Source organism: Phyllosticta citriasiana (assembly GCF_038021145.1).
Source record: "Phyllosticta citriasiana strain CBS 120426 chromosome Unknown IWZ02scaffold_2, whole genome shotgun sequence".
NCBI lineage: Eukaryota > Fungi > Ascomycota > Dothideomycetes > Botryosphaeriales > Phyllostictaceae > Phyllosticta > Phyllosticta citriasiana.
This window is the reverse complement of record NW_027117279.1, coordinates 327,458-352,653: the sequence shown is the minus strand read 5'-3', so window position 1 is coordinate 352,653 and position 25,196 is coordinate 327,458. Positions and strand designations below refer to the sequence as shown.

Below are 25,196 nucleotides of genomic sequence, written 5' to 3'. Positions count from 1 at the left end.
ACAGCGGATTTTCGACCTCAGCTGCCTGATCATCACAAACACCGGCTTTTCTCTAGACGAACAGAGACACTCTGCAGTTAAGCCTGCAAGCTTTGAAGACCCTGGCAAGAGAAACCCGGCTAAAGTGTTTTCTAAGCGGTCTCTGCACTTTGCGATTGCTTGTCTAAATTGATTTCTATCGTTTTAAGAATCGGCACATAATAAAGAAAGAACTCGCCGTCATTAGCGTGCAAAATTCAAAAATAGCATCATCGAACAACACTGCAGCAGTCACACAGAAAGAGGAGGGGGGAGAAGATCTGCTCAAGATCCTGAAACCACAGCTCGTCGACCCAGAGAAGGCTCCCAGGAAGTGTAGATGTTGGGTGATATGGTAACATTTATGTCGACTGTGGAATCACAGCTGTGAGTTATTGTTCCAAGAACGCTGGCTGGCGGTCGTTTTTTACCTAGGAAACTCTAGAAATCACGGGCTCAACACGTTTACACGAGCTTCGTGGCTCGTGGTTATCATGTGCGCACACTGACCTCACCTATATGTCTCTCCCGCTACAGCTGGACAGAAGAGTTACACGCGGTGCGAGTCACGAATCTCTACGCTCTAGTCGCGGCGGCTAGCGCTGCACAGGGCTATTAAAGTAATTAAGTCCGGGGCTCACCCATCATTAATCCAGAGCACCGCCGTGCCGCAGTCAGGATAGCTACAAGGAGCTTTCCTGAACGGGCACAATGTCCTTTCTTTGCGGTTGTCGCTTGCCGATGTCAGCTCCCGATTTCTAGACTTATTCTTCGTTTGGATCAAGACTTCATCGCATCTGATCTTTCGCCACAACTTTATGGGTTGATGGCGCACAACACGATGACATCTAATGAGACCACCATCACTGAGGGAAGAAAGTTCACAACAGACTAAGTACATGCCATGTCGGTCAGTGGCTGTTTCCTAACAGACAAAGTGAAGTCTTACAGTTGAACTGCAAAAGAAGAAGGCGAAGTGACGATGCAATCGTGCAATCGCAAGCGGAGAGCACAGTCGAAACGGAGCAACACTACACACAGAAGAAGAAATGCAAACAGCCGCACAGCAGCGTCCCATGCGTGCTCTCCAATCATGCACCTAACCCTCCTTCTCGACACCAGCGTTACCTTCATCCACCTCAACCTCCGCACCCCGCACTACCCATGAATGAACTCCTTCAAAATAGGACCATAATTCTTCCACGCAATACCATCCGGCGGCTCAAAATCAAACTTGTAATTCGTATTCTTCCACCACCTGCCCTTCGCCCACCATAGCGCCCCAATCCACACATCCGAATTCTGCTCCATGAAGCGCAAACCGCCGCGGATAGCGTCATAGCAAGTCGGGTTGGCGCCGCCGGCAAACTCGCCAATAATGCCCTTCTTCTTGTTTGCGCGCAGCCAGTCGGTTGCGGCATTGAGGCGCTCCGCCATGATGGTGCCGCTGACGCACTGATCCGAATTGCCCGACCCGTCCTGGTCGCTGTATTGGTGCATTTGGTACACGATGCGCGAGGGATCGCCTGGGTGCGCAGGGTCGATGAAGCCGCCCATTGTGTCGCTGTTGCCGCCTAGCTTTACCCATTTCCAGGCGCCGGTCCAGCTGTGGTGCTCAGTCAGTATTTTGGCGATGTTGGTTGTTGAGGCACTTACTCATTGCCCTCGACCGTAATCATTTGGTCTACGGCGCCAGCCTCGCGGATGCCGTCAATCGCGGCCTGATTGAGCCTGACAACAAGCTGCTGATCCATTTCCTTGTACTCATTGTTCGTATCAAACGCAACCAGCTTGTTATCCTTGAATAGCGTGGCAGCCGTCGTCCACCACATCTTGAAGCCCTCGACGTCAGTGATGACCTGCTGCTGCTTAAAGCGGCCATAATTGTGCGCCGAAATCATGGTAACAACACCCTTCCCAGTCAGAAAATCAACGGTAGCCTTCAAGTCTCGCGAGTACGCCTCGTCGAGTTGGCCTCGCAGATCAGGGATGAGACGCTCCATGAGGATATTGACGCGGAACATGTTCATGCCGTAGTCGATGACGGTCTGCATCGTGTTCGGGTCAGGCCAGACGTAGTCCTTGCCCAGCTGCCCGGGGACGTTGCCCTCGCCGAATTCGGGGCCGGCTTCGTTGACGCCGATGTATTGCAGTTTGCCTAGCGACCGCCCATTGCCCGGTAGCGGTGGCTGCGTTGGCGGAGAAGGCTTCTGCGATGATGGTGGCGGACTCTGGTTCCATCTCCTGACAGCCTTCTGCTGTTGTCCATACTTGTCATGCGGAGCTGCGAGCGCAAAGCCAGCCGCGCTGGCGGCGACAAGGAACGACAAGAAACGCATGGTAAGGAGCGTATGAAATGAATCTTGAATGAGAGACTTTGGTAATTGGTGGAAGACCTTGTGTTAACGCTTGGCTTATATGTGCCACGAAAAGCGCTTTTCGCACGGCAAAAGTGGGTGTGCACGCCTGCCAGTAAATTAGACCATGGGAAACACCTCTCACATAGCCACTTCGATTCAGGTAACAACATCCGCAGCTGGGATGCAAGTGTCGCGGCAATTCATGGTTGGGGACTGGTCCCTTGCGCGTCAACGTCATGGGCACAAGTGGCCACCAGCTGCTTCTGCCTGCGGCGTGATTCGTCCCGCTGTTTTAGTCAACATTTGAATTCTGAGTGCAAGTCCCGGGTCGTTGAATTCAATAAGAATGGCTGGTTCTTGGAAATTGAATTCCCTCGATGGCGAAGGCGTGTTTGAAACGCAGTCGCGGAGGAGGAAAGCTGGACGTCAAAATTGGCAGCAGTGGGGGTACAGTACAACAGACTGGGATCCGTTGACAACCGAATTCAGGCGGTTGTTTTGAAATGACGGTCCGCCACCACTCCAAATGATCCTCATCACGCGCAAGAGGCCGCTTCATTCAGGCCCGGACGGCGACATAGGATTCTTGAGATACCAACCTAGTCAATCTGATCAAGTGAGCGCGGTCTTGGAGACCGCGATGTCTATGTTGGAGAATTTGGTCGTCGAGAAACTGCCCTTTAAAACCGATCAGATGGGCTTTGAGTTATAGTCGTGCTGGTGTTGCACTGCGGAAGCATGTCCATTACAGTAGGACCAGGGAAAAAGGAAACCTTGTTGGCAAAACGGGCGCTGGTTGAGACGAAAGGGCCGCGCTGCTTATGGTTGGCCGGGCCGTCGCTGAAACTTCATCACGGGTAAATTTGACCAATGAAGGAACAAAAATGTACGCTAATGATCGTGATAGGAGGCTCTCAGCGAGCTCCGACACGAGCCTCAGGAACAAGGTTAAGTTAAAGCGGGAAGAGAACGTTTTTGGGTTGAGAAGCATCTTGTCGTTGATGTGTATGTAGTCCGACTGGATCGTGCGAGTGGGGTCAAGTCACAGTTGGTTCGGTGATTTACCCCCAAAAGACATTTGAAGTGAATGAAGTTTGAAAGTCAGAGGGAGCCAGACTGACTGGAGCTCCACATTGATTTGTCGTGGTATCTCAGCTACAACTACCTCAAACCCTACCGAATGACCCGGTTGAAGGGCATTGGCGCTGTCTTTATGCTCTTGCCTGTCTAAGTCAGAGCCTAAAACTTGAAAAAGAAGATTGTTCTCGCATCACCCAAAACCCAGCAGCGGATGTTGAACGCTGCTTTTTTGCCCCGCAGACCATCTCCGAATCCTAATCAAGTTCCCCGGAACGCCGTACAATCGTAGATCTCTCATGTTGAATTCATTAAAACGCCAATGTTGAATGTCTTCCCCGTCTTCGACATTGGGTCATATCATGCCTGTTGAAAAGACTTTTGATATCGTAACACATGAAAAGTCCAGCTTGGAGTTGATCAAGCTGGTGCAGCTATGTTGATGAAGCTGACTTAAGGGTACTTTTGGCGGTAGAACTTGGCAGCCTTGACCAGGTTGGTCAGCGCGGCCTTGGTCTCTGGCCAATGACGAGTCTTCAGACCGCAGTCAGGGTTGATCCAGAGCTGCTCGGGCTTGAGGTAGGCAAGCATCTCGTCGACGCGGTCCTTGATCTCCTGCTCGCTGGGAACACGAGGCGAGTGGATGTCGTAGACACCGGGGCCGATGTGACGGGGGTAAGCCTTGTCGACAAAGACCTTGAGCAGCTTGGCGTCAGACTTGCTGTTCTCGATGGAAAGGACGTCAGCGTCGAGGGCGGCAATGGCGTGGAAGAAGTCCTGGAACTCGGAGTAGCAGAAGTGGGAGTGGATCTGAGTCGAGTCCTCAACACCGGCGGTGGAGAGTTTGAAGGAGTCAACAGCCCACTGGAGGTAGGCGTCACGCTCCTTGCCAGTGCGGAGGGGCAGACCCTCGCGGAGGGCAGGCTCGTCGACTTGGATGACAAAGATGCCAGCCTTCTCGAGGTCAACAACCTCGTCGCGGAGGGCCAGGGCAAGCTGCTGAGCCTGGACGGACTGGTGGACATCGTCACGGGGGAAAGACCACCTCAAGCAGGTAATGGGGCCAGTGAGCATACCCTTCATGGGCTTCTTAGAGTGCTCGGCAGCGTACTTGGACTCCTTGACGGTCATGGGGGCAGGACGCGAAATGTCCCCGACGATGATCGGGGGACGGACGCAGCGGGAGCCGTAGCTCTGGACCCAGGCGTGGGTGGTGAAGACGTAGCCGTCGAGGCGCTCGCCAAAGTACTGAACCATGTCGTTACGCTCGGGCTCACCATGGACAAGGACGTCGAGGTCAAGCTCCTCCTGGATCTTGATGACCTCGTCAATCTCCTTCTCAATAAACTTCTCGTACTCGGCAGCGGTGATTTCACCCTTGGTGAATCTGTTGCGCTGGATACGGATCTCCTTGGTTTGGGGGAAGGAACCAATGGTGGTGGTGGGGAACTTGGGGAGGTTGAGGTGGATCTTTTGCTGAGCGTAGCGGGTAGGGAACTCAGACTTCCGGTTATGCATCTCAGGGGTGACCTTGGACTGGCGGTCCTTGACATGGGGGTTGTTGGTGCGAGCGGAAGAGGCGCGAGCCTGCATCGACTTGGCGTTGGCCTCAAGCTGGGCGCTGACAGAGGCAGGGCCCTCGGTGACGGCCTTGGCGATGACGGCGACCTCGACGGCCTTCTCAGAGGCAAAGGAGAACCAATCGCGAACCTCCTCGGGAAGCTTCTTCTCGCTGGCAAGGGTGTGGGGGGTGTGGAGGAGGGAGCTGGAAGTGGCAACAAGGACACGGTCCTTGCCGAGCTTCTGGATGGCAGTCTCAACGACGTCAATGGCCTTCTTGAAGTTGGTCTTCCAAATGTTGCGGCCGTCGACAACACCAGCAGAGAGGACCTGCTTGGGGCCAAGCTTTTCGATGACGGGGAGGAGCTGCTCAGGGTTGCGGACGAGGTCGACGTGGAGGCCGTAGAGATGGCTCACGTTGGCGACAACGTCAAAGTTGTGTACAATGTCACCAAAGTAGGTGGTGAAGACCAAGTTGGGGATGTTGGAGCCCGAGAGCTTCTCGTAGGCGGGCTTGAAGGCAGCCTTGATCTCGGGCTGGAGGTCGAAGACGAGGACAGGCTCGTCAATCTGGACGGTCTCGGCACCAGCCTTCTTCAGGGCCTCGAGCAGCTCGATGTAGACGGGCAGAAGCTTCTCGAGAAGAGAGATGGGCTGGACGCTCTGGCCACGGTCCGCCTTGCCGAGGGCAAGGAAGGAGACGGGACCGAGGATGACGGGACGGGTGGTGATGCCAGCCTCCTTGGCCTCAAGGAATTCGGCGACGGGCTTGGGGTTGGCGGCGAGCTTGAAGGTCTGGTTGTCCTGGAGGGTGGGCTTGACATAGTGGTAGTTGGAGTCAAACCATTTGACCATTTCCTGTTCACCACCGTCAGATCTGTAGCTTATCCCGCCTTGCCAATGTTATCCTTACCAAACTAGGAACGTCGATGCCATTCTTCTGGTGACCACGACCCATGGCGAAGTACTCGTCAATGGGAGCGAGGCCGTGCTTGGAGTAACGCTCGGGGACAGCCTGCAATGGATGGGTCAGCGAAAAAGCTTTGATGCGGGGGGCTTGACCAAAGCTTACGTTGAACATCTGGATGTGGTCGAGGACGTGGTCGTAGAAGGCAAAGTCATTGCTGGGAATGATATCGACGCCGGCATCCTTCTGGATTTTCCAGTGGGCAAGACGCAGCCTCTTGCCCTCGGCGAGGACGTCGTCGCGAGAGATCTTGCCGGCCCAGTAGGCCTCGTTGGCCTTCTTCAGGTCGCGGTTCTCACCCATGCGGGGAAAACCGAGCACAGCAGACTGCACCATGGTTGCTGATGTGTGAGAAGAGGATGGAAGGGGGTTATAAAGGGGAGTGATAGAGAAGGCCTCTATCGACTTGGAAGGAGGGGAATTGAGGAGGGAGAAGAGGAATGGAGGGAGAGGGAGGATGGAGGAGGGGCGGTGGGCGGGAGGAAAAATATACTCTGGCGCCCCGCCGCTCGCCAGATGGCCTGTGGGCTTGAACAATCGCTAGCGCCGAATGCGTCGCTGGCGTGCTCGCCCGCCGACGGTCGGCGACAAACGGCGTGCATCGTGTCGGCGGGTAGCATCGCGAGAGGAGGCATCTTGGATAGCGCACGGAGGAAGTTTATAGGGTTTTATACCTCTGCCAAACAGAGCCCCGCGCTCGAATCTGGGGTAGTCACCTTGATGGAGCCAACCCGCGCGCCCAAGGCGATCCTCGGCAGTCAAACATCGGCATTGAGCTCCTGCTCGCCAACAGGGAGCATACAAACGTCTGCTTCTTGTCGACCGACTGCATCGCTTTCACGTCGTCGTCGTCGCAGTTGATGATGGGAAACCTTAGCTTACGGTCGACGACGGCCTCGAAGCCGACATGGAGAAACGTGCCGACTTTGGCTCGGACAATGTCGCCGAAGCATTGAAAATGTCCGACTGCTCTCGGCTGCGTGCAGACCGGGTCGAACTTGGATAACATATATATTTGCACAAGGCGTGGACATGAACTTAGGAGCTTGCTTCTGTTGTGAGTGGATGCAGTGCTAATGTATTACTTTGACTCTGTACCGAAACAAGGGAAGGTTCGAGGCAAGCTTAACCAGAGCTGGAATTGCGTGTATGCATGCGCATGCATGCACGCACGCACGCACGCACAGGTTGTTGCCATTCAATGTCACCGGTACTTTGATGTTCAGGTGAAGGTCATCAAATTGCTTAGGGCTGCCGATGAGGTGAGCGGAAGCGCGTTGCCGCTCCGCATTTGCGACGTCGTCGGGCGGCAACTTTTTACCCTTGCGTGGCCCCAACCTTTTCCATTCACTCTCGCTCCATCACCACAATATCAAGCCCAGGTCATTATTGTTCATCGCAAAGACATGCCCAAAGTTCCAAAGGAACCCAAGGAGTCTAAGGACTCGAAGGAGCGGCATGCCCCCCACGACATTGCCACTCGCGTCCATGCCCTTGCTCTCAAGGTCAACGGCTTCACGGACAAAGAGATCCTCGACCAGACCGGAGTCGCCAGTCGGACCATCCGTCACATCTACAGTCGCGCCCGCAAGCGCGGCTTTGATCCGGACAAGTCCAAGCGCATCGAGCTCAAGTTCATTGAAGACGGCAAGCGAACCGGTCGTCCGCGCAAGGACGCCAATGTTGGCAAGCCCACCGACCTGCAGCCTCAGGTCGACGCCAACGCCTCCGACGTCGACCAGCCCTCGCAACTCTCTCCGCTTGATGGCACCAGCAACCATCACCAGCCGCAGCCGTCGCATCCTCCGCCTCCTCCTCAACCTCAACCTCAGCCCCAGTCCGTCGACGACCATGCACATCAACACCAGCATTCCCATTCGCATCAGCACCAGCATCACCATCCTCACACCGAGCAGCATCCGTTGATGGAGCCGGCCCTGCAGCAACCGCTCCAGCCAATGGCCCCGCACCACCACCACCACCACCACCAGCCCAAGTACTTGGAGACCGACCCAACGGCTCACCAGCTAGATCATCATCCCTGGGATCCGCCGCCCCAGCATGCTGCAGCTATGCATTCACTGGACCTAGAGGCTCAGCTTCGCGATGGCTTGCGTGCGCAATTGAACCCCCAGCACCCCGTCATAATTGGCGAAGCTGCTGTCGACCCCTCGCTGCGCGGTCACGACGTGCCGGTGTACCAGCCGCCGAACGCTCCGTGACCTCATCACCGCCCGGCCCGTGCGCCCAACAGCATCGACCTCTGAGGCAGTACATCGCCAATGTCTCAGACCACCATCTACTTTACAGTCCCCTTCCCACGCGGACATGGCTTCTCGCGTGGCTTCGGCGCGCGCTGTACTTACCAAGCTGGGGTTGGCTCTGCGCGACTTCAACTTGTCGCCCTCGGCTTTTCGCATTGTTCACACCATTAACCCCACCGAACACTCTCCCAAGACTCTCTACATCCTCGATTCGTCGTTCAACCCACCGTCTGTCGCTCACATGTCTCTCGCAACCTCTGCCCTCAGGTGGCCAGACTCGAAGAATCCAGAACCTCACCGCTTGTTGCTCCTCTTCAGTACTCACAATGCCGATAAAGCGCCCAGCCCCGCTAGCTTCGAGGACAGGCTCGCCATGATGACGCTTTTCGCCGAAGACCTGCAGTTTGAGATTCAAAAGACATCAAAGCGGACCGCTTCGCACTGGAGCGACATCTCCATCGACATTGGGCTCACGAAAGCTCCATACTACACCGACAAAACTGCTGCAATCACTGCTGCGCAGCCGAACCCTTACCCCAGTAATCCTACCCATGTGCATTTGATCGGATTCGACACGGTAACCCGTCTTCTCGCATCCAAGTATTACCCCGCCCATAAACCGCCTCTGTCCGCCTTGTCGTCTTATTTTGAAGCTGGTCACAAAATTCTTGTCACGATAAGGCCTTCGGATCCCAAAGACGCGAGCTCCGCCGCCTTCGGTACCACGGATCAACAAGTCAAATATCTTGAAGGGCTGGTAAATGGCAGTCTGGAAGGGGAAGGTTTCAAACGAGAATGGGCTGGTCAAATCAGCCACCTCATCGGGCAAGAAGGCATTGGCGTTAGCTCTTCCAGGATACGGAAGGCGGCTCAGGAACAAGGATGGAGCGAGTTGCAAAAGCTATGCTCGCCTGGGGTTGCGGAGTGGGTCAAGGAAATGGGATTGTATGGCCAACAACCGAAGACCTCGTAGCCATGTTAAAAAATGTATCAAACATACACATCGTATGCACAACGACTGCATCCAATGAAAGCTCACTCCCTTTCGACCGCCCACCATGGGCTGGATTCTATTGGCAAGTTCAGCTGTGCAAGTAGAAGCTGCTACTTGCTTGAACTCGTGCTCGCCTAAGCGCATGGCAACCACCACCCCTCATGGGCCTCGTGGAACTCACCTGCCGACTACCAGAAAAGGGAATGGCGAGATTTTAACTTCCATAAGTGAAGCCAGGACTTGGGATCCTCCCATCGTCGACACCTCAGCATCCACACCAGGGAGTCCTGTCCTGGACTCGAGTCGAATCGAACGTGCTCCGGCGTTTTCGACACTGCTGAAGTTGGATCAAATTCTGCTTCGAGATTGGCTTCTTTCGGTGCATGCACAGTACACGTCCTCTGAAGTCCCCTCCAAGACATTATCCAACTCTTTCATTCCGCCTATTCTCAGGCGACAATGTCACCACCACCGTCTGCATCCGCAGCGGCGGATGCTCTGTGTTGTACCACAGAAGACCAGCGTTCGATGGATAGCGAGCCGGAAACTCCCCGGCCTACTGCCTCAAATGCTCGCCAACAAGTGGAAGACCCCACCTCGCCACGCCCTAAAATTCAGACATCCCAAATCCAGCAGCCAAGGTCGCACTTATCACAGCTGGCAGGGTCCCATGAAAACAATGACTCGTCATGTCTGGACCCGTTGATCCACGCTGATGGAGCAGATGCCATTGCAGAAATCTTTGCCAACGCGGAGGTCAGCACAGAGCTTGAGTCTGTTCCTCCGAACAACGCCACAGACCCTCCGACTGCAGAACCCTCGCCTGCTGAACGCACATCTAAGAAGCAGAAGCGGGTAGCTGCCAAAGCTACCAGCATGCTTTTCCTGCGACACCATATGCGCAGCGCTGAGCCCGATGACAGTGATGAGCTAGCTTCCAGGAGAAACGACAGGACAGAAGACGCAATATCTGGCGACGAAACGATGCGCACTGGCAGGAGTAAAGAGCGGGGCAAGGCGTGGGGCAAAGTCAAGCGGTTGACGCGAGACCTGAGCCGCAGCAGTATGAACTTGCTCATGCACAAGAAGGCCGGAGATGAAACGGACAAGGAAGAAAGCGACAAGCCCAAAAAGAAGCGGGCAAAGTTGAAGAAGGAGTGCAGCTCCAGCGACAGCGGCAGTGGCCCAGGTCTGTCCGCAGCTCCGGGTGCTAACGGTGCTGGGACGGAGCTTCATGTCTTGGTCGAGACTTCGGTTGAGGTTTTGGTGCATCCAAATGCCGAGGCAGGAGATACTGGACACCAACCGAGCCATGATTGTCGCGAATCAAAAAAGGAAGAACGCTTTTATAGCCCGACGGCATTGGATTATCATTACGACAGCGATGCAACAAGTCTGCCCGAGATCAGAGACAGCGTTGTCGAGAGACTGACGCGAGCAATCACGCAAGAAGGAACCCAGGAGGAAAAGGAGAGCTTGGTGACGAAAGAGAGACCCAGCGTCGAGGACAAGGCGTTGGTTGGAGAAAGTGGCAAGACACCGGGAGAATCGAACTTCAAGTGAGTATTCTTGACCTTCTCGCGGATGTCTTAAACGCGACACTCTAGAACAAGGTCAGTAAACCAAGCATGCTAACAACGCCCTCTCTTCCAGTATTAACCCATTTGAGCTTGCTCTTCCTCGATCTCTCACCTTTTCAGACTTGCGTGACCGTCTCAGCGGCGTCAGACTGAGCTTCTCCGACGATTCGCGCCCGTCAGACCCTTCAACTGGCTCAACCACGTCGAGTGGCGGCATTGCCTCGAACGCTGCATTCCTGAAAGCAATGCAGACGCATATGGTCAATGAATACGTCGCACCGGCGATGCAACAGGGCGCGTCGGCTGAGATTGAGAATGACTCGAATGACCCAGGTTTGTGGACATCACACTCGACTTCTCGCTTCGAACGATCTTTCCCTCATTCTTTTCTTCAGAGGCAGTGAAGAACCATTGTTGATTTGCTACTGACACCGTATCAGAGAAGCGGAGTTCTTCCGATATCGCGTCCCCCTATTGCGATCAATTTCGCAAAGCCGTCGACCAAAAATTAGCAGATTTATCTGCTGCTTCTCGTTTTGACAGCATTGCCTCACCCCAAAACAACTCGTTCTCCGGCCAGCGCCATGTCGGTTCCAATCCCTACAAAGTCGACCCGGTCCAACCGTTTCCAAGCCAGGGAAGAACGCAAAACTCGATATTGCAACCACCAAAGGAGAATCAGCGCGATGGTGACGCTGCGAGCGTCCACTTGCACCTCATGCACATTAGCCGGCATCTTCGTAGCGACTCATCGACGAGTAGCACGACGGACTTGCACAGATCAGTCAAGGACGGTAGTGAGAGGGCCGGACCGCCAAGTGAGAGACACAGCGCAGTGAACAAGTACGTCTCTGAAGGGCAGAATGGCAAAAGAGAACGTGAAACGAATTCGTATCCCTTCCGGCGCCTTGCCCACCACAATGCGAGCAGTGCCAGTAATTTGCAGGCCCAGAAGCCACCCACGGCGATGGATGACAGTCAGCAGCAACAAAGCCTCGCAAACGACAGCTCAAGTGCCCAAGGCCATGCTGAAGTCGGACTTGGCACTCCCATGTTCCCCGATCTGAGAGACGTGGCGCAATTGCTGCCTCCGCCGGTTCCACCTTCACGAGTGCGAGGCGAACGCCGCACGTCGACGTCTTCGTCGACCAACGCCAGCGCCCTGACGGGATTCAACAGCTCCAGAGTCCCGCCGGCTTGGGGCCATGTTCTCAGCAACGTGCCAACACATGCCAACTCCACGGCCATGCACAGTCGCCAGGCCAGCGGTGGAAACGCCAGTCGGTACGCTGGGTCGTCCGTTTACTCCAGCCGCTACGGCGGCGCCACGGGTTCGGGCGTTTGCTTTGGCCTCGGCGCTCATAGCGGCCTTGGGACGAGTGGCAAGGCGTACGAACCGAGTAGCGTGTACTCGACGCGCGCGAATAGCCCAAGTCTGTCGGGCAGCTTGAGCGGTGCGGGCACGGGCAGTGGAACGCCGCAGCCGAGCGTCTTTAGCGGTGTTGCGGAGATTGCTACTGGGACTGGCAGCCAGAGCGGTAGCGGTATGAAGAAGAGTGGGTACGAGATTTTCGAGATGCCCCAGGATTTGGATGAGAGCGAGGAGGAGGCAAAAGACGAACAGACTGCCGTTGAAGGCATCAATGGCGGAGACAGTGGCATGCCAGGCGCGTATCCGCCAACACCAGGCCCGTTTGACGGCATCGAAGCGGAGGTCAAGGCATCCGACCCGCCAGATGATATCTTAGGCGTTGACGACAAAGGGCAAAAGCAAGAGGGTAGATGTGAAAGCCCAAGCGAGAACAGCGTGTACGAGACGCCAGACACCACCGCCGTCGATCTACAAGATCCGCCCCCTGAGACTGCTCCGTCACCTACGGCCATCATGATACAATGCCCTCAATCGCCTCCAGCAGGCGAGCGGACGCCTCTACAACCCAAGAGCGCCAAGAAGAACCGCTCGGCCATGAATCTACTCGGCCTACAAAATGCGCTCAAGCCTTCGCTCGAGCACCACGAATCGCGCCGCAAGTCTGTCGGCGCCAAATTGAGCGGCCTCAATATTTTCCGCAGCAAGACCATGTCAAACCTGCGCCGCGCTGCCTCGATAGCCCGCGCCGGGACTCAGGAGACCAAGGAGGACTTGGAGAAGACGCCTCTTGCACAATGTGAGGACAAGTTTGACGACTCTGAAGCCACGGACACCAAGGACTTGGCACTCGATGGTCCCACTGACCGCCGCGGCTCCTCTGGTACACAGGCCCTGCGATACGGCGTCGAACGTCATGATCGGGGTCAAGAATACGACGACTACGATGATGATGAACGCCGCCACCATAGTCATCACCACCATCACCATCGCCACGGCTCAGGTCCTCGAGACTCCGATCCCGTGGAGGACCGCAAGCCCGGACGCTTGTCTCGCGCTCTGGCAATCCGCGACTCGCTAAGCCCGACATCTGGATCGGCTAGTCAAGCGGCAATGTGGGAGAAGGCGCTGAAAGCGCATCGCGAAGAGAGGAGCGCTCTTTTCCTGAGCCCAGATAAAGGCGGTAAAGCCAAGGCGCAAAGCTTATTCCGTGAACGCAGCGGCAGCGGCTCTGCGTTGAGGGAAAATGCGATTGACGAGAAGCAAGATGGTCAGAAGAGACCTAGGAGCGCCGAGCCGAACTCGGATGCATGGAGCGGGTTTGGCGGATTCGGTGAGAGAGGAGAGAGTTCCCAGGCCGGGGCCAGGTTCCGGCGATCAGAGACGGTCTTGCTGGATCCATTGGATACTGGCCGTCGCAAGTCAAAAGCGTCGCTGCAGGCTCCTCCCAGCGGCACAAAGGACAAGAGCGGATTCTTGGGAGACGATCTGAAGACCGGTCATGTCCCTGAATCGGCTTCAATCTCGCCTTGCACGTCGCCCACTCCTACCCCTGATGACGAACCACCTCTTGATCTGGCGGGGACTTGGGACGAAGCCGAAGTCGACATGAACTTGGGCGACCTAGGCGCGTGGAGCCGTTACCCTTCACACACGCGCGAGTTGCGAAACAACAGCGCAGGCCACGCTGACGAGGTGCACGCGCGGGACTTCGCATATGAGATCCGACTCTCCGAAATAGCAGAATCAGAGGACGGCGGTGGCGAGACGGGCACCGGCAACAAACCGTCTCGCTCACCCACTGGCTATAAGCGTGTCAGCACATTGGGATCGGCCAGCTTCAAGCGGCGCGGCAAGAACAAGTCGCGCAGCAGTTTGCCCAAGAGCAAGAGCATGACTTTCGGCCGCAGCTTTTTGAAGCACTACATTGGCCTGTTTCGCAGCCAGAGCGAAGAATTTCGTCGCCATGGCCACGGGCACCGCAGCAGCATCGCAGAGGGTGGCATCTTGGAGCAACCTGAGCTGGAGATTTTGCCACCTGTTTGGAGTTCGGCTCCTATTGTGCTGGAGCCAGCGCCGAGGGAGAGCGCAGAGGTTGAGGCGGGAACGGCCACCAAAGGTGGTGATGGAGCTGGGGATGAGAGGGAGCAAGATGTGGAAGGACACGTGGGATCTCAGGATGAGAACAAAGGCAAGCAATCACTCCAGGAGGCACGCGCGATTGGAGATGGAGAGAAGGAGAATGCAGCGCAGGACTATTCACGGGATGAGTCTGAGAATAAGCTCGACACGAAACTCGAATTCGAGGTCCCAGAAACGTCGCACAAGCTGTCGCGGTCGGAGCGGATGACGGGCTCTTCTGATGCTAGCTGGAAAGCGGATGCCAGGCTTTGGAGCAAGCTGTGCAACTCTGACAGCATGAGCCCACTCGGGCTATCAGAGGAAAGTCTGCTTGAGCAGAGAGCCTACCCCTACGACCGCAAGGCAGAGCGGTCGTCTGAATGGCAGAGAAACGTACGGTTCTGGACACGTCTCGCAGACCGCAGTCAGGAGTTCAACGCCGCAGTCCAACACGACGCATCGGTCTCACATTTCCTAGACGCAAACCTGGATCCCAACGACGCAGTCGACTTGGTGAATGACGTGCAGGACCCTTCCAAGTACGCAAACCGGTCGCCTTCGCCGCTCCCACGTACCTCGGAGGAGTGGCGCAACGACGCCCGCCTCTTCTCCCAAATGTACGAGTCGTGCGTTGGCCTGCCGCAGTTTGGCAGCACTGAAGACATCAACGCCAACGGCAGAGCGAACAAGATTGGCGAGCAGCGTCGCCACCAACAAAGCAAAGACAATAGCGCATCTAGTCTTCGGGCGTCGAGCGCAGGCGTCATCGATGGCCTTATCACTGGCCGCGAAAATGCGCACCCGGCTGGCGCCGCCAGGTGGAGGACCTTGTCGGGAGGCGACGCTGGCGCTTACAGCGGTGCTCATGGCGGACACTTGAAGAATGAGAGTGCCATCAGTATGGCGAGCCTGAGGAGATCGACATGGGATATGATGAAGGTGTTGGACTAGGTTAGGTTTTATCTTTTTTTTTTTTTTTTTCTTTTTTTTTAAGGGGATGCGATGGTGAGAGGTGAGACAATTGGCATGGCAGTTGTTGCTATTGCTATGCGGGATTCTGCAATTGCTTTTGGTAGTGGAGACCTGGTCGGTGCTTGAGGCTTTCGGTGCATTTGTACACGGAGAAATGGATAAGATGTCGCATCTCAGAGAAGTGAAGTTGGACTGTGATGTCAGATGTGGTTGATTGCTAGGATTCCAGCCAATCAGCGTCTGTCTTTATGGATTGGTTTCGGCGGCATGGGTCGCTGCCGCTCGCCGCATCTGGGGGTGTCCTAGCGTCGACCTCCACCCACACCACACCACCACTGCAGACATCACGGTCATCAAACTATCCCTCCCGGGTTCATATCGCAATCATGTCAAAGCCAGCGCAAGCCGCTAGCAAGTTCAAAGTACGCCCTAGCCTCCAGATCCTAATGCCCAATCTCCGTCCACAGCCTCACTGTCGCCGCCTCGGCCGGCTTCACGATGATCCTCCACACGCTCCCCCACGAATTGGCCGCGCCTCCACCGACGACTGACCCAACGCCTCCATGGCCGACAGAAATATACGGCTCAACCGACGGGTGTGTGGCGCCTCATCAACCGCTTCCTCGCCATAGACCCCAACCGCAGCACGGGCGTGCCGCTGAACTCACAATTCCGCAACCCGCCGCCGGGAGCCAACGACCCCAACGCCTACGACGACCCCGTCACCATCCCCGCCGGCGACATTGCCGAGAACCCGTACTGGAAGCGCGACCTGCGGCGCCGGTACCCGCGGCTCAGCGCCGTCAGGCAGGCCGATGTCGTCGGCCTCCTGGCCGTTGGCAGCAAGCAGCAGGGGAAGGTTGAGCTGATTGGCGAGGCTGGCAAGAACAAGCTCGTTGCTGTCAAGGACGAAGGCGAGAAGGGCGGTCTTGCTGTTTACTTGGAGAAGGAGAAGAGTGCGGCTGCTAGCGTTTTGGGACCGAATGGCTTGCCCCCTCTTCCGAGCGGTCTGCATCGCACGGGAACTTTTGGTGAGAAGAAGTATGACTTGTCAAAGGAGCAGAGCTACGAGGGAAAGTAAGTATCGCATTTGCTTGGCGTGGGGTTTTCGCGGTGGTGGTGGATGATGGCTGACCATTCTTAGGTACTCCTGCCGTACGTTTGCTTGAGTGCGTGGCGCAAGGCTAGACCGCCTGCTGGCACGTAGACTGGGCAGACCTATGGCTGAAAGGCTTTTTATTGCGAGCGATTAGATCAAAGCGTGAATTCAATTTTTGCATCAGTGGCTTTTGACCGTGTGCTGTAGGCATGAAAAAATCAAGGTAACTTGAGTCCAGTCATTACCTCGTGGTTTAAGATCACGGAATTTCGCAAAGTGCAGTCGATCACTTCATACTCTACTCCTCTCTAGCGGTGCATTGTGGATGTAGGCAGCCTCCACCAGCTTCAGGGTCCAGTATGCTGGGTGGCGCAACTTCCTCTCTCAAACTTCGACTTTCCATCTCATCGCTGTCCCCACTCTACCGCAAGTCATGCCGCCACACCAAGAATCTCAAGAACCCAATGCGCTCGAGGTTATCTTCACCTGCGACGTTTGTCAAGCCAGCATCTCGGACCTCTATCGTAGCGACGACTCTGCGACCGACTTTCAAGATGGGCGCTCGAAGGGCTCTGACCGGCGCGTCACCAGCCTATGGCTCACGTCCTGCATGCACCTCACCTGCGGCAACCACCTTGAAGGCGGAGGTGAGTCTCGTCCTTGGTTTGCGTTCAATTGTTGCCTTCGTTGCTAATAGTACGTGACAAAGGCGCGCCATTCCACCCGCAAGGCGAGCATCCGCAAGCCCCTTGCCCTTTCTGCGTCACAAAAAACAAGGACGACAGACCCAGAAAATTGTACGCCGTCAGAGGCTGGGACAAAGGCTCCTACGACGCCGCTATTCCCGACGTCCTCTTTCAGGCGCCGCCGGTGCAGCTTGACGGCCAAGACATGAGGATGGAAGCGCTCAATGTGCGGCATGCCTCACCATTCATTGAAGCTCTTGCTCATGAGAACAGTTTCAATACCAATCCCTACTCCGCTACAGCACTGCTGTGCGCAGAAAATATCTCGTCGCAGAGGAATCGAAGCGCAAAGCCGCAGCGGTCGCAAAGGATTCACAGGCGCAACTTGACGCGCTTCTCGCAGAGAATAACGACTTGAAGTCGCGCGTGGCGGTCTTGGAGAAAGATGCAGCCGTTGCCGCGAAGTGGTCATCCAAAATGCCACAGATAACACACTATCTGAGCCTCTGGCCCAAAGCCATGGAGTCGGTCGAGACGTGCATGGCTCTAGTTGCGGTATGCTAATGAGAATCCAGTGAGATCGAAACACTTCGGAGGCAGCTGCAGCAGCTCGGATATGCGGTCCCCAGACATGACTATTCCATGAAGGCGAGACAGACCGCTAAGACTGGTGCAGTGAAAGAGCGGGCGGAGCAGCAAGGTTGGCTGTCCGGTAATGATCTCCAGAATTGCAACTCATTTTTGCGCAGATTTCTCCTCCACAGCGAGCTCCAACAGGAAGAGGAAACGCTCTCCGGCATCAAAGGGTGCCATGCCTCCGCCGACAGGGTTGCTTAGAAGTAACCACTATGATGTACCGATCGGATATCCGTCCAAAGACTACAGCGGTCGAAAATATGAACAGAACATCCAGACACGCCGCCAAACACAAGTCAGAAGTTACGAAAATGGGATTTGGAATCATCATGACCGCGAAGCTGCGGAGGTGAATTTGTTAGCCGCTAATTTAGGCCGTCAAACAGCTTTGGACGAAGAGTACACGATGAGCGGGGCCAATCTGCAAACATCGCCCCAAGTGACTCTCAGGCGAGAATCAAATCCGGCCGCACATAATCCACGTCGGCATCACAAGTCGGATGAATCAACTCACAGGCCCGCTTATTTGCAAGTTCCTGAAACCCCACGAATTGCAGCTCGAAAGCATAATTTGCAGACAGGTGGAAACTTCACATATCAAAATGGGGTTTCTGAACGACAATTCACTGAAGAGAACCCACAGCCTTCGCGATATTATGAACAAAACAACTCAGATATTCAGTCAATCGATCGGCCAGACATGCGAGGGGGCCAAAATTTCGTCCGACAGAGAGAGAACTTGCAACAAAATTCTTACAATCGTCGCCCCTTGGACAATCGAGAGGCCCTGCCTGGGTACACCACACCCTTGCCTGGAAGGATTCGGGCTCCTGGCAGTGTCCGCGCTTCAAAAAACGGATCTAGTCCTTTCTTCAAAAGAAACCACCATGAGACGAGCTCCACTATGCCAGGACTATCTGCAAATGCACGGATTGGATCGGTCAGTAAGGAGTTGCAGAACGTGCGGATGACGCCCGCTCAGCAAGGTTGGGACAAACCTCGCACTCTGAATGGTCTCTCTTTCATACAAGATCCACGTGGGACTTCAAACGAACCTCTTCTCTCGCACAGACAATCAAACGCTCACAACTCCAACTACGACACTTACAGCACGCAAGCTGGAACCGTCCGCCGAACAGAAGACGGCTTCTTCAAACGCCCAGAGCTCCCCCAACAACGTCTATCATCGTCGTACTTCCAAAACGCCCCGGCCCCAGCACCGCCCACGCAGCTGCCGTCCTCGCTCCAGCACGCCTCGCGAGCTCAGCTGCAACCACATCTACCACCAACCTCGCGCGACCCGCGCACCGTGCCACCACCGTCACCCGCTTTCGCAGACCATGAGGCGCTGCGCATCATACGGGGCTCTTCTTCGCGCAACGCTGCTGCCACGCCGTTCTTTTACCAAAATCAGATCTTTGACCGCGGCGGGGCTGAGAGGGCGGTGGCGAATCAAGCGCCCCCGCTGCAGATGGAGTCGAGAGGTCTTTTTTCATCCGTCGGTAGGCGGAGGAGCGTGAGGAGGTGATGATATTATGAGTTTTTGTCACTTCTTTTTGATGTCGACATGGGTAGCTTTTCTCTTGCTTGTACAACTGCATTCGGGGCTACCGTGGGCGGTAGATGGGGCTTTTTGTCTGTGATCGCAGAGGACTGCGCTGTTGTCATGCCGCAGCTTCACTTTGTGTTGCTCGCTGCGGCACGCAGGTACGTACAGTACATACACCCGTGCACCATTTGGACCCTTGATCTTTATTTTGACCGAGCATGAGACGCACCAAGGCAAGGAATTGAATGAAAGCGAAAGCAGAGTACTCGGAGAGAAGAAGTCAAACAAACGCCTATTCCAGAAAACCAAACTTTTCCCATTGCCTTGCAAACCCCTGCGTAAATGATGAGGCGCACATGCTCGCTACGGATACCTAATGAATCGATCCCATTTTCCTCCGTCCACCTCTTTTGAAAAGCACTTTTACCTTGCCTGACCACCTGCCTATGTGCCAGCCTGCCAACAAGTTTTCATCGTTGCTGCAAATTTTGGAAGCAACCATGCATGCTTCATAATACTGAAAGATCGCTCGCTCGCTGGCTTGGACGCTGTCGTGGAGAAAAAAATGCCGGAAAATCCGCAAAAACACGCACACGCCCTCTTAGCTTTGGCTTCACCCAAAAAAGCATCCATTCCCCAGCAAACACAAAGCGACACTGAGTGCGTCGCCAATCAAACTAATCCGGCGCGCTCTTATCCTTCCAACTAGGTCGAATGCCCCTACAAACGCCCATGTAATCGCGCCAAAGATCGGGGCGGGCCTCGACGCCCTCGGTGGTCCAAAACATGGTCCAGAGGGAGCCGTCCCAGGCGTCGAGCTTGAGGGTGCCTATGCTGCGCTCAAAGTACCACTTGTTGACGGGGTTGTCGCGGCGCGAGCGCCACACGACGCCGTCGGGCAGGCAGCCGCGCACCATGGCCTTGAAGACGATGTCGGCCACGCCGCCCGAGCCCTGGCAGCGCTTGAGCACGGCGAACTTGTCCAGGTAGGGCACGGGGGGTCGACGGGCCGCGTTGGGGTCGGTTGAGGGGGGTGGGTCTTCCCACGTGATGATGGCGCCGCCTTCGTATTCACCTGCGATGATGATGCCCGCGAGTTTGTTGCGCACACGGTTGAGGTAGTGTTGGACGTCGAGTTTGCGGCCGAACGAGTTTTCGATGAGGTGAACTAGGCGCGGCATGTCGATGCGAGGGTCATCCAGAGACAGAGTCGGTTCGCCTGGTTTGGGTGGCCGCCAGGCCTCTTTACGCGGGTCGGGAACAACCGTCAAGGGCATGCCGCGCTTCACAAACGTGGCGGGCATGATGGTTGGGATTTGAGCGATGGGGGAATCCGGATGCGAAGACGAGACCATGGGTTTATCAGTCAACAGGTTGTGGATCAGGGGGTTCTTTTGACGTCGGGTCTGGACTCCTGGAGTTGAAGAGTGACGAGACGTTGCAGAGATTGCGACTTCGGTTGGAGTGATGATAAGAGCAGACGAGGACGGCGGTAAAAGGGCCAAGCTTCGCTGGACTAGATCCAGGTTCTTCAGATGCCTGCTTGGTTTGTACCGAGAATCCAAGATTCTTGGATTGATAGGCGGCAAAGACGCAATCTCGCGCTCGGTGAACTGTGAGAGGGGATTTGACGATCCCAAAATAGACCCCTGAACACTACTGTCGTTGAGCTGGCTGACGACAGCCTCTTGAGCCTGGAGGAGATCCTGACGGATTTCGGGATATTCTTGCTCCAAGTTGATAAAGACGTGGGCTCTATCATTCCGGTTCGGAAACGGAATGCCACCCAGGGGATCTAGAACAATGATTCTCTCTAGAGACATCTCTTCGTCTTTGAAAGTGTCTTTTTTGGTGGCATGCTTGTTGATGCCAGCAAACTCTCGCGTCAAGGCCAGTAAAACGTCGTCTGGCTGCACCCTGGTGACTGTGAAGTTTTCTCTTGTGTAGGCGATTGGTGGAATGACGGGAATGACTCCGCCCTGGAGAAGTGGAATAAGCAAGTTTGGGTATTCGACCTGCACGCCGCCCCTAACGGCAACCTTGGATGGAAGCTCTTGCTCATATGGCGACACACTGATGGAGTCGTGTATGCACACAGCACCGCCGGGTGTGTACCGTCTCAGGGATTGGACCAGACGATGCGCTTGCTCGTTTACCTTGGCCCGCCAGTCATTGTTGATTTTGTCTGGAACCTCTGGAGTAGTGTCTTCGTCCGGATCAACAACAACAGCAATACTCAGACCAAGTCTAACGAGCTGGCCAAGCGTCAGGCTTACGCCGTAAAGGGTCGCAGGATCCCAAAGATCGACAGCCCTCACTTTGACAAGGGCAATGTGCAGCGGCACCGAGGTCTTGACGTCCGGAAGCTTCTCCTCCAATTTCTGGTGGGTGAATACCGGAGTCTCTTGCATAGCCTTGGAAGGCTTGTATAGGGTTCCAAGGTTGACGCCAGTCTGCTTGAGGCGCCAGCCATTTTGTTGCTCCGCACTTGCAGCGCTGGTTTGGTCCAATTCCTGAAACCTCTTTGCGACTTTTTGTGCAGACTTTCTGCGTGTCTGAGGATCGTAGCGAGCGAGAAAGGAACGAGCGTCGCGCTTGGTGGCCGACGTGCTCAAGACGGAGAGGATGAATTCGCGCTCGTGGTCAATGTCCTCCGGCTTGACAGCGTGTGGCTTGGCCGGGGACTCGTCATGGTGGGATTCGTGGCGCACACTGCTGCCAATTGACCTGACAAAGGGCGGACAGCGCTGGAGAGCAATATGGGGCTCACTGGCCTCGGATGTGTGCTGCGTAAAAAATCCATCAGCATTGTTGCGAATTCGGAGGCGGCAGGACGAGGATTTGACGAACTCGGCGACGAAGTTTGGCAGCGGGACGCGCCCTCAGAGACGCGCGACCAACATTCATGTCTCAAACCACGCACAAAAGACGATTTGAAGCAAAGAGGGGAAAAGAAGAGGCAGCATGGCGGGTGAGGAAGAAGGAAGACTGAGTCAATTGGTCGAAGATGCAGCTAAATGGCGTGAGGGCAGCTCCCGTCCGGGCCAGTTTGAAAATGACGCCAACTATCGATAGCAACAGAACGGAATGACGGGGGGCCGACCGGACACAGGCGCAGGGCAGGCCGGGGGGCTACATTAGCGATGGGACCTGAGGTGGCCCGGGGAGCTCGGCCGGCCACATGGATGCATCATCACGGAACACTTCCATTCATGGGTGCTCCTCCTCGGTCACGGTTGGTAATCATTGGGGGCTGGTTGAGGAACCAAATAGAACAGTTTCTATATACATAGTCTCCAACACATGTGCTCAAGCCCTCCCCCCCCATCGACTCCCTCATCCAAACCAGAGCATCTTCATGACCAAGAAATCTACAACAATGGCTCCTGGAGTAGCATGGATTGGCCTTGGCAACATGGGCAGGGTGCGTCTCCCCTGCCGACGGACCAGGTGACACTAACACCATGGCAGGGCATGTGCAGAAATCTGTCGGCCAAAGGCAATCTCGAAAAGCCTCTGGTCATTTACAATCGGACCAAGAAGCGCGCCGATGACCTTGCGGCCCAACTTGCTCCGGCCAAGTCGACCGTTGCCGGCTCTGTGCAAGAAGCCGTCAAGAGCGCAGACATCGTCTTCACCTGTCTCGGAGATGACAAGGCCGTCAATGAAACGATCGATGCTGCGCTCCAGGAAGATGTCAAGGGGAAGCTTTTTGTAGAATGCTCCACCATCCACCCCGAGACTACCAATGCGCTCGCGGAGCGCATCCTGGCCAAAGGCGCCGAGTTTGTGGCCAGTCCCGGTGCGTATGCCGTCTTCGGACTGCAAGTGGTCTCGTTTATGCTGACATGACCAGTCTTTGGACCCCCGGCCATGGCAGATGCTGGCCAGCTGATTTTCGTCCTGGCTGGTCCTCGGCCATCTGTCGACAGGGTAAAGCCGTACACTACTGGTGTTATGGGTAGAAGCATCATCGACTTTTCAGACCAGCAGCCTGGCAAGGCAACGCTGCTGAAGGTCATTGGCAACACATTCGTATTCAACATGATCGAAACCCTTTCGGAGGGTCACGTGTTGGCCGAAAAGAGCGGTCTCGGATCAGACGACCTACACCAGTTTATTGAGGCCATGTTCCCCGGTCCGTTCACTGCTTATTCGAACAGGATGCAGACAGGCGAATATTACAAACGTGAAGAGGTGTGTCAAGCGACGTTCCAAGATTGGGAGATTCTGACGAAATAAATCACAGCCATTGTTCTCAGCAGACTTGGCCAGGAAGGACGCGCAGCATGCGCTCAAGCTCGCCGAGCAATCTGGAACCAAGATGGGCGCCATGGAAGTCATTGACAAGCACCTTGCCGATGTCCAAAAGTACGCTGGTCCCAAGGGAGACGTGGGCGGCATCTATGGTGCCGTAAGGTTGGAGAGCGGCATGAAGTACGAGAACTAGAGCGTAAAGCAGGTAGACCTGGGTGAGAAGAACAGAATGTCTGGACTGGTGCCGCGGGTCCGAGCCTTGATTGACGTAAGTTGAGACAACGGCGTCGAGGTCTGCGCCAAGCGCGGAACGGGATGTGCAGCATTGGGTGGTGATGGTGGTGAGGTTGGTGTTGTGCATGGTGTAGGTAGGGCAGCCAATTGGCGGCGGCGAAGGAACGATGGGAGGCAGCGGGAGGTCAGCTGTGGCAGTGCGACCAACCAGGACATATCGTCATCATCTGACAGTGCATCACTCTACCGGTACAGCACCGTTCCAGTTGGGTGCTCGTGGCCTTGGTGAGGTGTCGTGCATGGACGCAAGTCTTTTCCTCTTCCCCAGCCTCACAGCTACGTCCAGTCCAGTCCAGTCCAGTCCAGTCCAGTCCAGTCCAGGTCCGTGGCCCAGCTGAGAATAACACAACCCACTTTAGCACCACCACGTCCACACCATGCCTTCCACGTTACAGCCCTCATAGCGAGCCAGAAGCACAATAGGTATTCTTGCCCAACAGCCTTTCCGCCATCGGCCCAGTTCCGCATCCCCTACCCACATACACCATGTGTCTCGTTCGCGTACACGAGGAGCCGGACGTCGTGGTGCCTTACCGCGTTGCTCGTCGCCAACGAACTCGCGCGCGAGCATACTACTCGCCGCCCCATTCTTCTCGAATCTCGCGCACCATCATCGAGGAGCGTCGTCCGCCTTCTCCTTCGGTCGTGTCCCACCATAGCCACCATACTGCGACGACACACAGATCCAAACACTCTGCGCCACCACCCAAGGGCCATCCACCACCACCACCTCCAGCTCCTCCTCCGCCTGCGCCTGCGCCTCGCCCACCCTCAAGACCACCATCTAGACACTCGTCAGCACATATTGTCGAAGTCAGGCCGAGCAGCAGCTCCAGCAGCTCCAGTAGCTCCAGCAGCAGCAGCAGCAGCAGCGACAACAGGAGCAAAAGCCACAAGAGCCGTGACAGGCACACCGACCAGGAATATGTCATTCGGGAGCGCGAGGTGCGGCGCGAGCGCAGGCGGCAAAGTTCGCCGGCAAGGTCATCATTTACAGACCATTCACACCGCCAACCAATATACGAGACGTTCCGCTACGTCGAACCGCGGCGCGAGAGCTTCGTGTCTCGGTCGCGCAGCAGGAGCGGGCTGGAAAACTTCGATGACGATGAGCCTGGTCCACGGGAAAGCTTTCGGTCGACCAAGATAGAGGTGCACGACAGGCGGCGGCCCAAAAAGTCTCACAAGTGACGATAGAATACCACGGCGGTTCGGAAGCGAGGGTAGCGGTTGGATGCTGTTTTGATCTCGGCTTGATGACTTACGACGCACGAGGCATGAATGGAATGAAAATGAATGACGAACACTGTGAATGGGTAGATTTTGTAATCGTGTGGTGTCTTCGCACAAGCAACGTCCGAGGGCTGGCTTTCTTGCAAGCGCTGAGACTTTA

General features: G+C 55.6%; 11 protein-coding genes across 11 annotated transcripts; 8 read left to right on the top strand and 3 right to left on the bottom strand.

The window, feature by feature from the left end:
* Window positions 1-816: 816 nt before the first annotated feature.
* IWZ02DRAFT_395399 (endo-beta-1,4-glucanase) lies at window positions 817-2,410 on the bottom strand. Its single transcript, XM_066765583.1, has 2 exons — window positions 1,675-2,410; window positions 817-1,624 (listed from the first exon to the last, which is right to left on the bottom strand). Exons 1-2 carry the CDS (start codon window positions 2,355-2,357, stop codon window positions 1,177-1,179), a joined length of 1,131 nt encoding a protein of 376 aa, XP_066625852.1. The 5' UTR covers window positions 2,358-2,410; the 3' UTR covers window positions 817-1,176.
* Window positions 2,411-3,471: 1,061 nt separating this feature from the next.
* IWZ02DRAFT_395396 (5-methyltetrahydropteroyltriglutamate-homocysteine methyltransferase) lies at window positions 3,472-6,612 on the bottom strand. The gene is made up of 3 exons (XM_066765582.1): window positions 6,088-6,612; window positions 5,929-6,030; window positions 3,472-5,873 (listed from the first exon to the last, which is right to left on the bottom strand). Exons 1-3 carry the CDS (start codon window positions 6,316-6,318, stop codon window positions 3,909-3,911), a joined length of 2,298 nt encoding a protein of 765 aa, XP_066625851.1. The 5' UTR covers window positions 6,319-6,612; the 3' UTR covers window positions 3,472-3,908.
* A 776-nt stretch (window positions 6,613-7,388) lies between these two features.
* IWZ02DRAFT_487183 (uncharacterized protein) lies at window positions 7,389-8,204 on the top strand (the record flags this gene model as incomplete). Its single annotated transcript, XM_066769335.1, has 1 exon — window positions 7,389-8,204. One exon carries the CDS (start codon window positions 7,389-7,391, stop codon window positions 8,202-8,204), a length of 816 nt encoding a protein of 271 aa, XP_066625850.1.
* Window positions 8,107-9,305, top strand: IWZ02DRAFT_121908 (uncharacterized protein). The gene has a single exon (XM_066761475.1). The coding sequence runs from the start codon at window positions 8,311-8,313 to the stop codon at window positions 9,217-9,219; it is 909 nt and encodes a 302-aa protein (XP_066625849.1). The 5' UTR covers window positions 8,107-8,310; the 3' UTR covers window positions 9,220-9,305.
* Window positions 9,306-9,728: 423 nt separating this feature from the next.
* Window positions 9,729-11,381, top strand: IWZ02DRAFT_121904 (uncharacterized protein). The gene is made up of 2 exons (XM_066761474.1): window positions 9,729-10,799; window positions 10,894-11,381. The coding sequence occupies exons 1-2, from the start codon at window positions 9,769-9,771 to the stop codon at window positions 11,222-11,224; spliced, it is 1,362 nt and encodes a 453-aa protein (XP_066625848.1). The 5' UTR covers window positions 9,729-9,768; the 3' UTR covers window positions 11,225-11,381.
* A 709-nt stretch (window positions 11,382-12,090) lies between these two features.
* IWZ02DRAFT_441268 (uncharacterized protein) lies at window positions 12,091-15,531 on the top strand. Its single transcript, XM_066766901.1, has one exon. The coding sequence runs from the start codon at window positions 12,367-12,369 to the stop codon at window positions 15,259-15,261; it is 2,895 nt and encodes a 964-aa protein (XP_066625847.1). The 5' UTR covers window positions 12,091-12,366; the 3' UTR covers window positions 15,262-15,531.
* Window positions 15,532-15,609: 78 nt separating this feature from the next.
* IWZ02DRAFT_441266 (NADH-ubiquinone oxidoreductase 21.3 kDa subunit) lies at window positions 15,610-16,857 on the top strand. The gene is made up of 3 exons (XM_066766900.1): window positions 15,610-15,704; window positions 15,857-16,359; window positions 16,427-16,857. The coding sequence occupies exons 1-3, from the start codon at window positions 15,669-15,671 to the stop codon at window positions 16,449-16,451; spliced, it is 564 nt and encodes a 187-aa protein (XP_066625846.1). The 5' UTR covers window positions 15,610-15,668; the 3' UTR covers window positions 16,452-16,857.
* A 153-nt stretch (window positions 16,858-17,010) lies between these two features.
* Window positions 17,011-19,494, top strand: IWZ02DRAFT_121882 (uncharacterized protein). The gene is made up of 5 exons (XM_066761473.1): window positions 17,011-17,028; window positions 17,091-17,293; window positions 17,341-17,591; window positions 17,643-17,767; window positions 17,817-19,494. The coding sequence occupies exons 2-5, from the start codon at window positions 17,273-17,275 to the stop codon at window positions 19,229-19,231; spliced, it is 1,812 nt and encodes a 603-aa protein (XP_066625845.1). The 5' UTR covers window positions 17,011-17,028; window positions 17,091-17,272; the 3' UTR covers window positions 19,232-19,494.
* A 426-nt stretch (window positions 19,495-19,920) lies between these two features.
* On the bottom strand, window positions 19,921-22,345 carry IWZ02DRAFT_121867 (mitochondrial amino-acid acetyltransferase). The gene is made up of 2 exons (XM_066761472.1): window positions 22,103-22,345; window positions 19,921-22,038 (listed from the first exon to the last, which is right to left on the bottom strand). Exons 1-2 carry the CDS (start codon window positions 22,157-22,159, stop codon window positions 19,930-19,932), a joined length of 2,166 nt encoding a protein of 721 aa, XP_066625844.1. The 5' UTR covers window positions 22,160-22,345; the 3' UTR covers window positions 19,921-19,929.
* A 286-nt stretch (window positions 22,346-22,631) lies between these two features.
* On the top strand, window positions 22,632-23,702 carry IWZ02DRAFT_487177 (uncharacterized protein; the record flags this gene model as incomplete). The annotated part of the gene is made up of 4 exons (XM_066769334.1): window positions 22,632-22,676; window positions 22,724-23,054; window positions 23,109-23,449; window positions 23,502-23,702. 4 exons carry the CDS (start codon window positions 22,632-22,634, stop codon window positions 23,700-23,702), a joined length of 918 nt encoding a protein of 305 aa, XP_066625843.1.
* Window positions 23,703-23,996: 294 nt separating this feature from the next.
* On the top strand, window positions 23,997-25,131 carry IWZ02DRAFT_121794 (uncharacterized protein). The gene has a single exon (XM_066761471.1). It carries the CDS (start codon window positions 24,290-24,292, stop codon window positions 24,992-24,994), a length of 705 nt encoding a protein of 234 aa, XP_066625842.1. The 5' UTR covers window positions 23,997-24,289; the 3' UTR covers window positions 24,995-25,131.
* The last annotated feature ends 65 nt before the right edge of the window (window positions 25,132-25,196 follow it).

Bases quoted from the DNA above. Each gene is read 5' to 3' on its own strand.
- IWZ02DRAFT_395396 (XM_066765582.1), bottom strand. From the start codon at position 6,318: ATGGTGCAGTCTGCTGTGCTCGGTTTTCCCCGCATGGGTGAGAACCGC. The intron at 6,031-6,087 runs GTAAGCTTTGGT...CATCCATTGCAG, and splicing joins ACCACATCCAGATGTTCAAC to GCTGTCCCCGAGCGTTACTC. The intron at 5,874-5,928 runs GTAAGGATAACA...GGTGGTGAACAG, and splicing joins GCATCGACGTTCCTAGTTTG to GAAATGGTCAAATGGTTTGA.
- IWZ02DRAFT_441266 (XM_066766900.1), top strand. From the start codon at position 15,669: ATGTCAAAGCCAGCGCAAGCCGCTAGCAAGTTCAAA. The intron at 15,705-15,856 runs GTACGCCCTAGC...CATGGCCGACAG, and splicing joins AAGCCGCTAGCAAGTTCAAA to AAATATACGGCTCAACCGAC. The intron at 16,360-16,426 runs GTAAGTATCGCA...GACCATTCTTAG, and splicing joins GAGCAGAGCTACGAGGGAAA to GTACTCCTGCCGTACGTTTG.
- IWZ02DRAFT_121867 (XM_066761472.1), bottom strand. From the start codon at position 22,159: ATGAATGTTGGTCGCGCGTCTCTGAGGGCGCGTCCCGCTGCCAAACTT. The intron at 22,039-22,102 runs GTTCGTCAAATC...TTTTTTACGCAG, and splicing joins CTGCCAAACTTCGTCGCCGA to CACACATCCGAGGCCAGTGA.
- IWZ02DRAFT_121882 (XM_066761473.1), top strand. From the start codon at position 17,273: ATGAGGATGGAAGCGCTCAAT. The intron at 17,294-17,340 runs GTGCGGCATGCC...TCATGAGAACAG, and splicing joins TGAGGATGGAAGCGCTCAAT to TTTCAATACCAATCCCTACT. The intron at 17,768-17,816 runs GTTGGCTGTCCG...ATTTTTGCGCAG, and splicing joins AGAGCGGGCGGAGCAGCAAG to ATTTCTCCTCCACAGCGAGC.
- IWZ02DRAFT_441268 (XM_066766901.1), top strand. From the start codon at position 12,367: ATGAAGAAGAGTGGGTACGAGATTTTCGAGATGCCCCAGGATTTGGAT.
- IWZ02DRAFT_395399 (XM_066765583.1), bottom strand. From the start codon at position 2,357: ATGCGTTTCTTGTCGTTCCTTGTCGCCGCCAGCGCGGCTGGCTTTGCG. The intron at 1,625-1,674 runs GTAAGTGCCTCA...TGAGCACCACAG, and splicing joins ATTACGGTCGAGGGCAATGA to CTGGACCGGCGCCTGGAAAT.
- IWZ02DRAFT_121904 (XM_066761474.1), top strand. From the start codon at position 9,769: ATGGATAGCGAGCCGGAAACTCCCCGGCCTACTGCCTCAAATGCTCGC. The intron at 10,800-10,893 runs GTGAGTATTCTT...CCTCTCTTCCAG, and splicing joins CCGGGAGAATCGAACTTCAA to TATTAACCCATTTGAGCTTG.
- IWZ02DRAFT_121794 (XM_066761471.1), top strand. From the start codon at position 24,290: ATGTGTCTCGTTCGCGTACACGAGGAGCCGGACGTCGTGGTGCCTTAC.
- IWZ02DRAFT_121908 (XM_066761475.1), top strand. From the start codon at position 8,311: ATGGCTTCTCGCGTGGCTTCGGCGCGCGCTGTACTTACCAAGCTGGGG.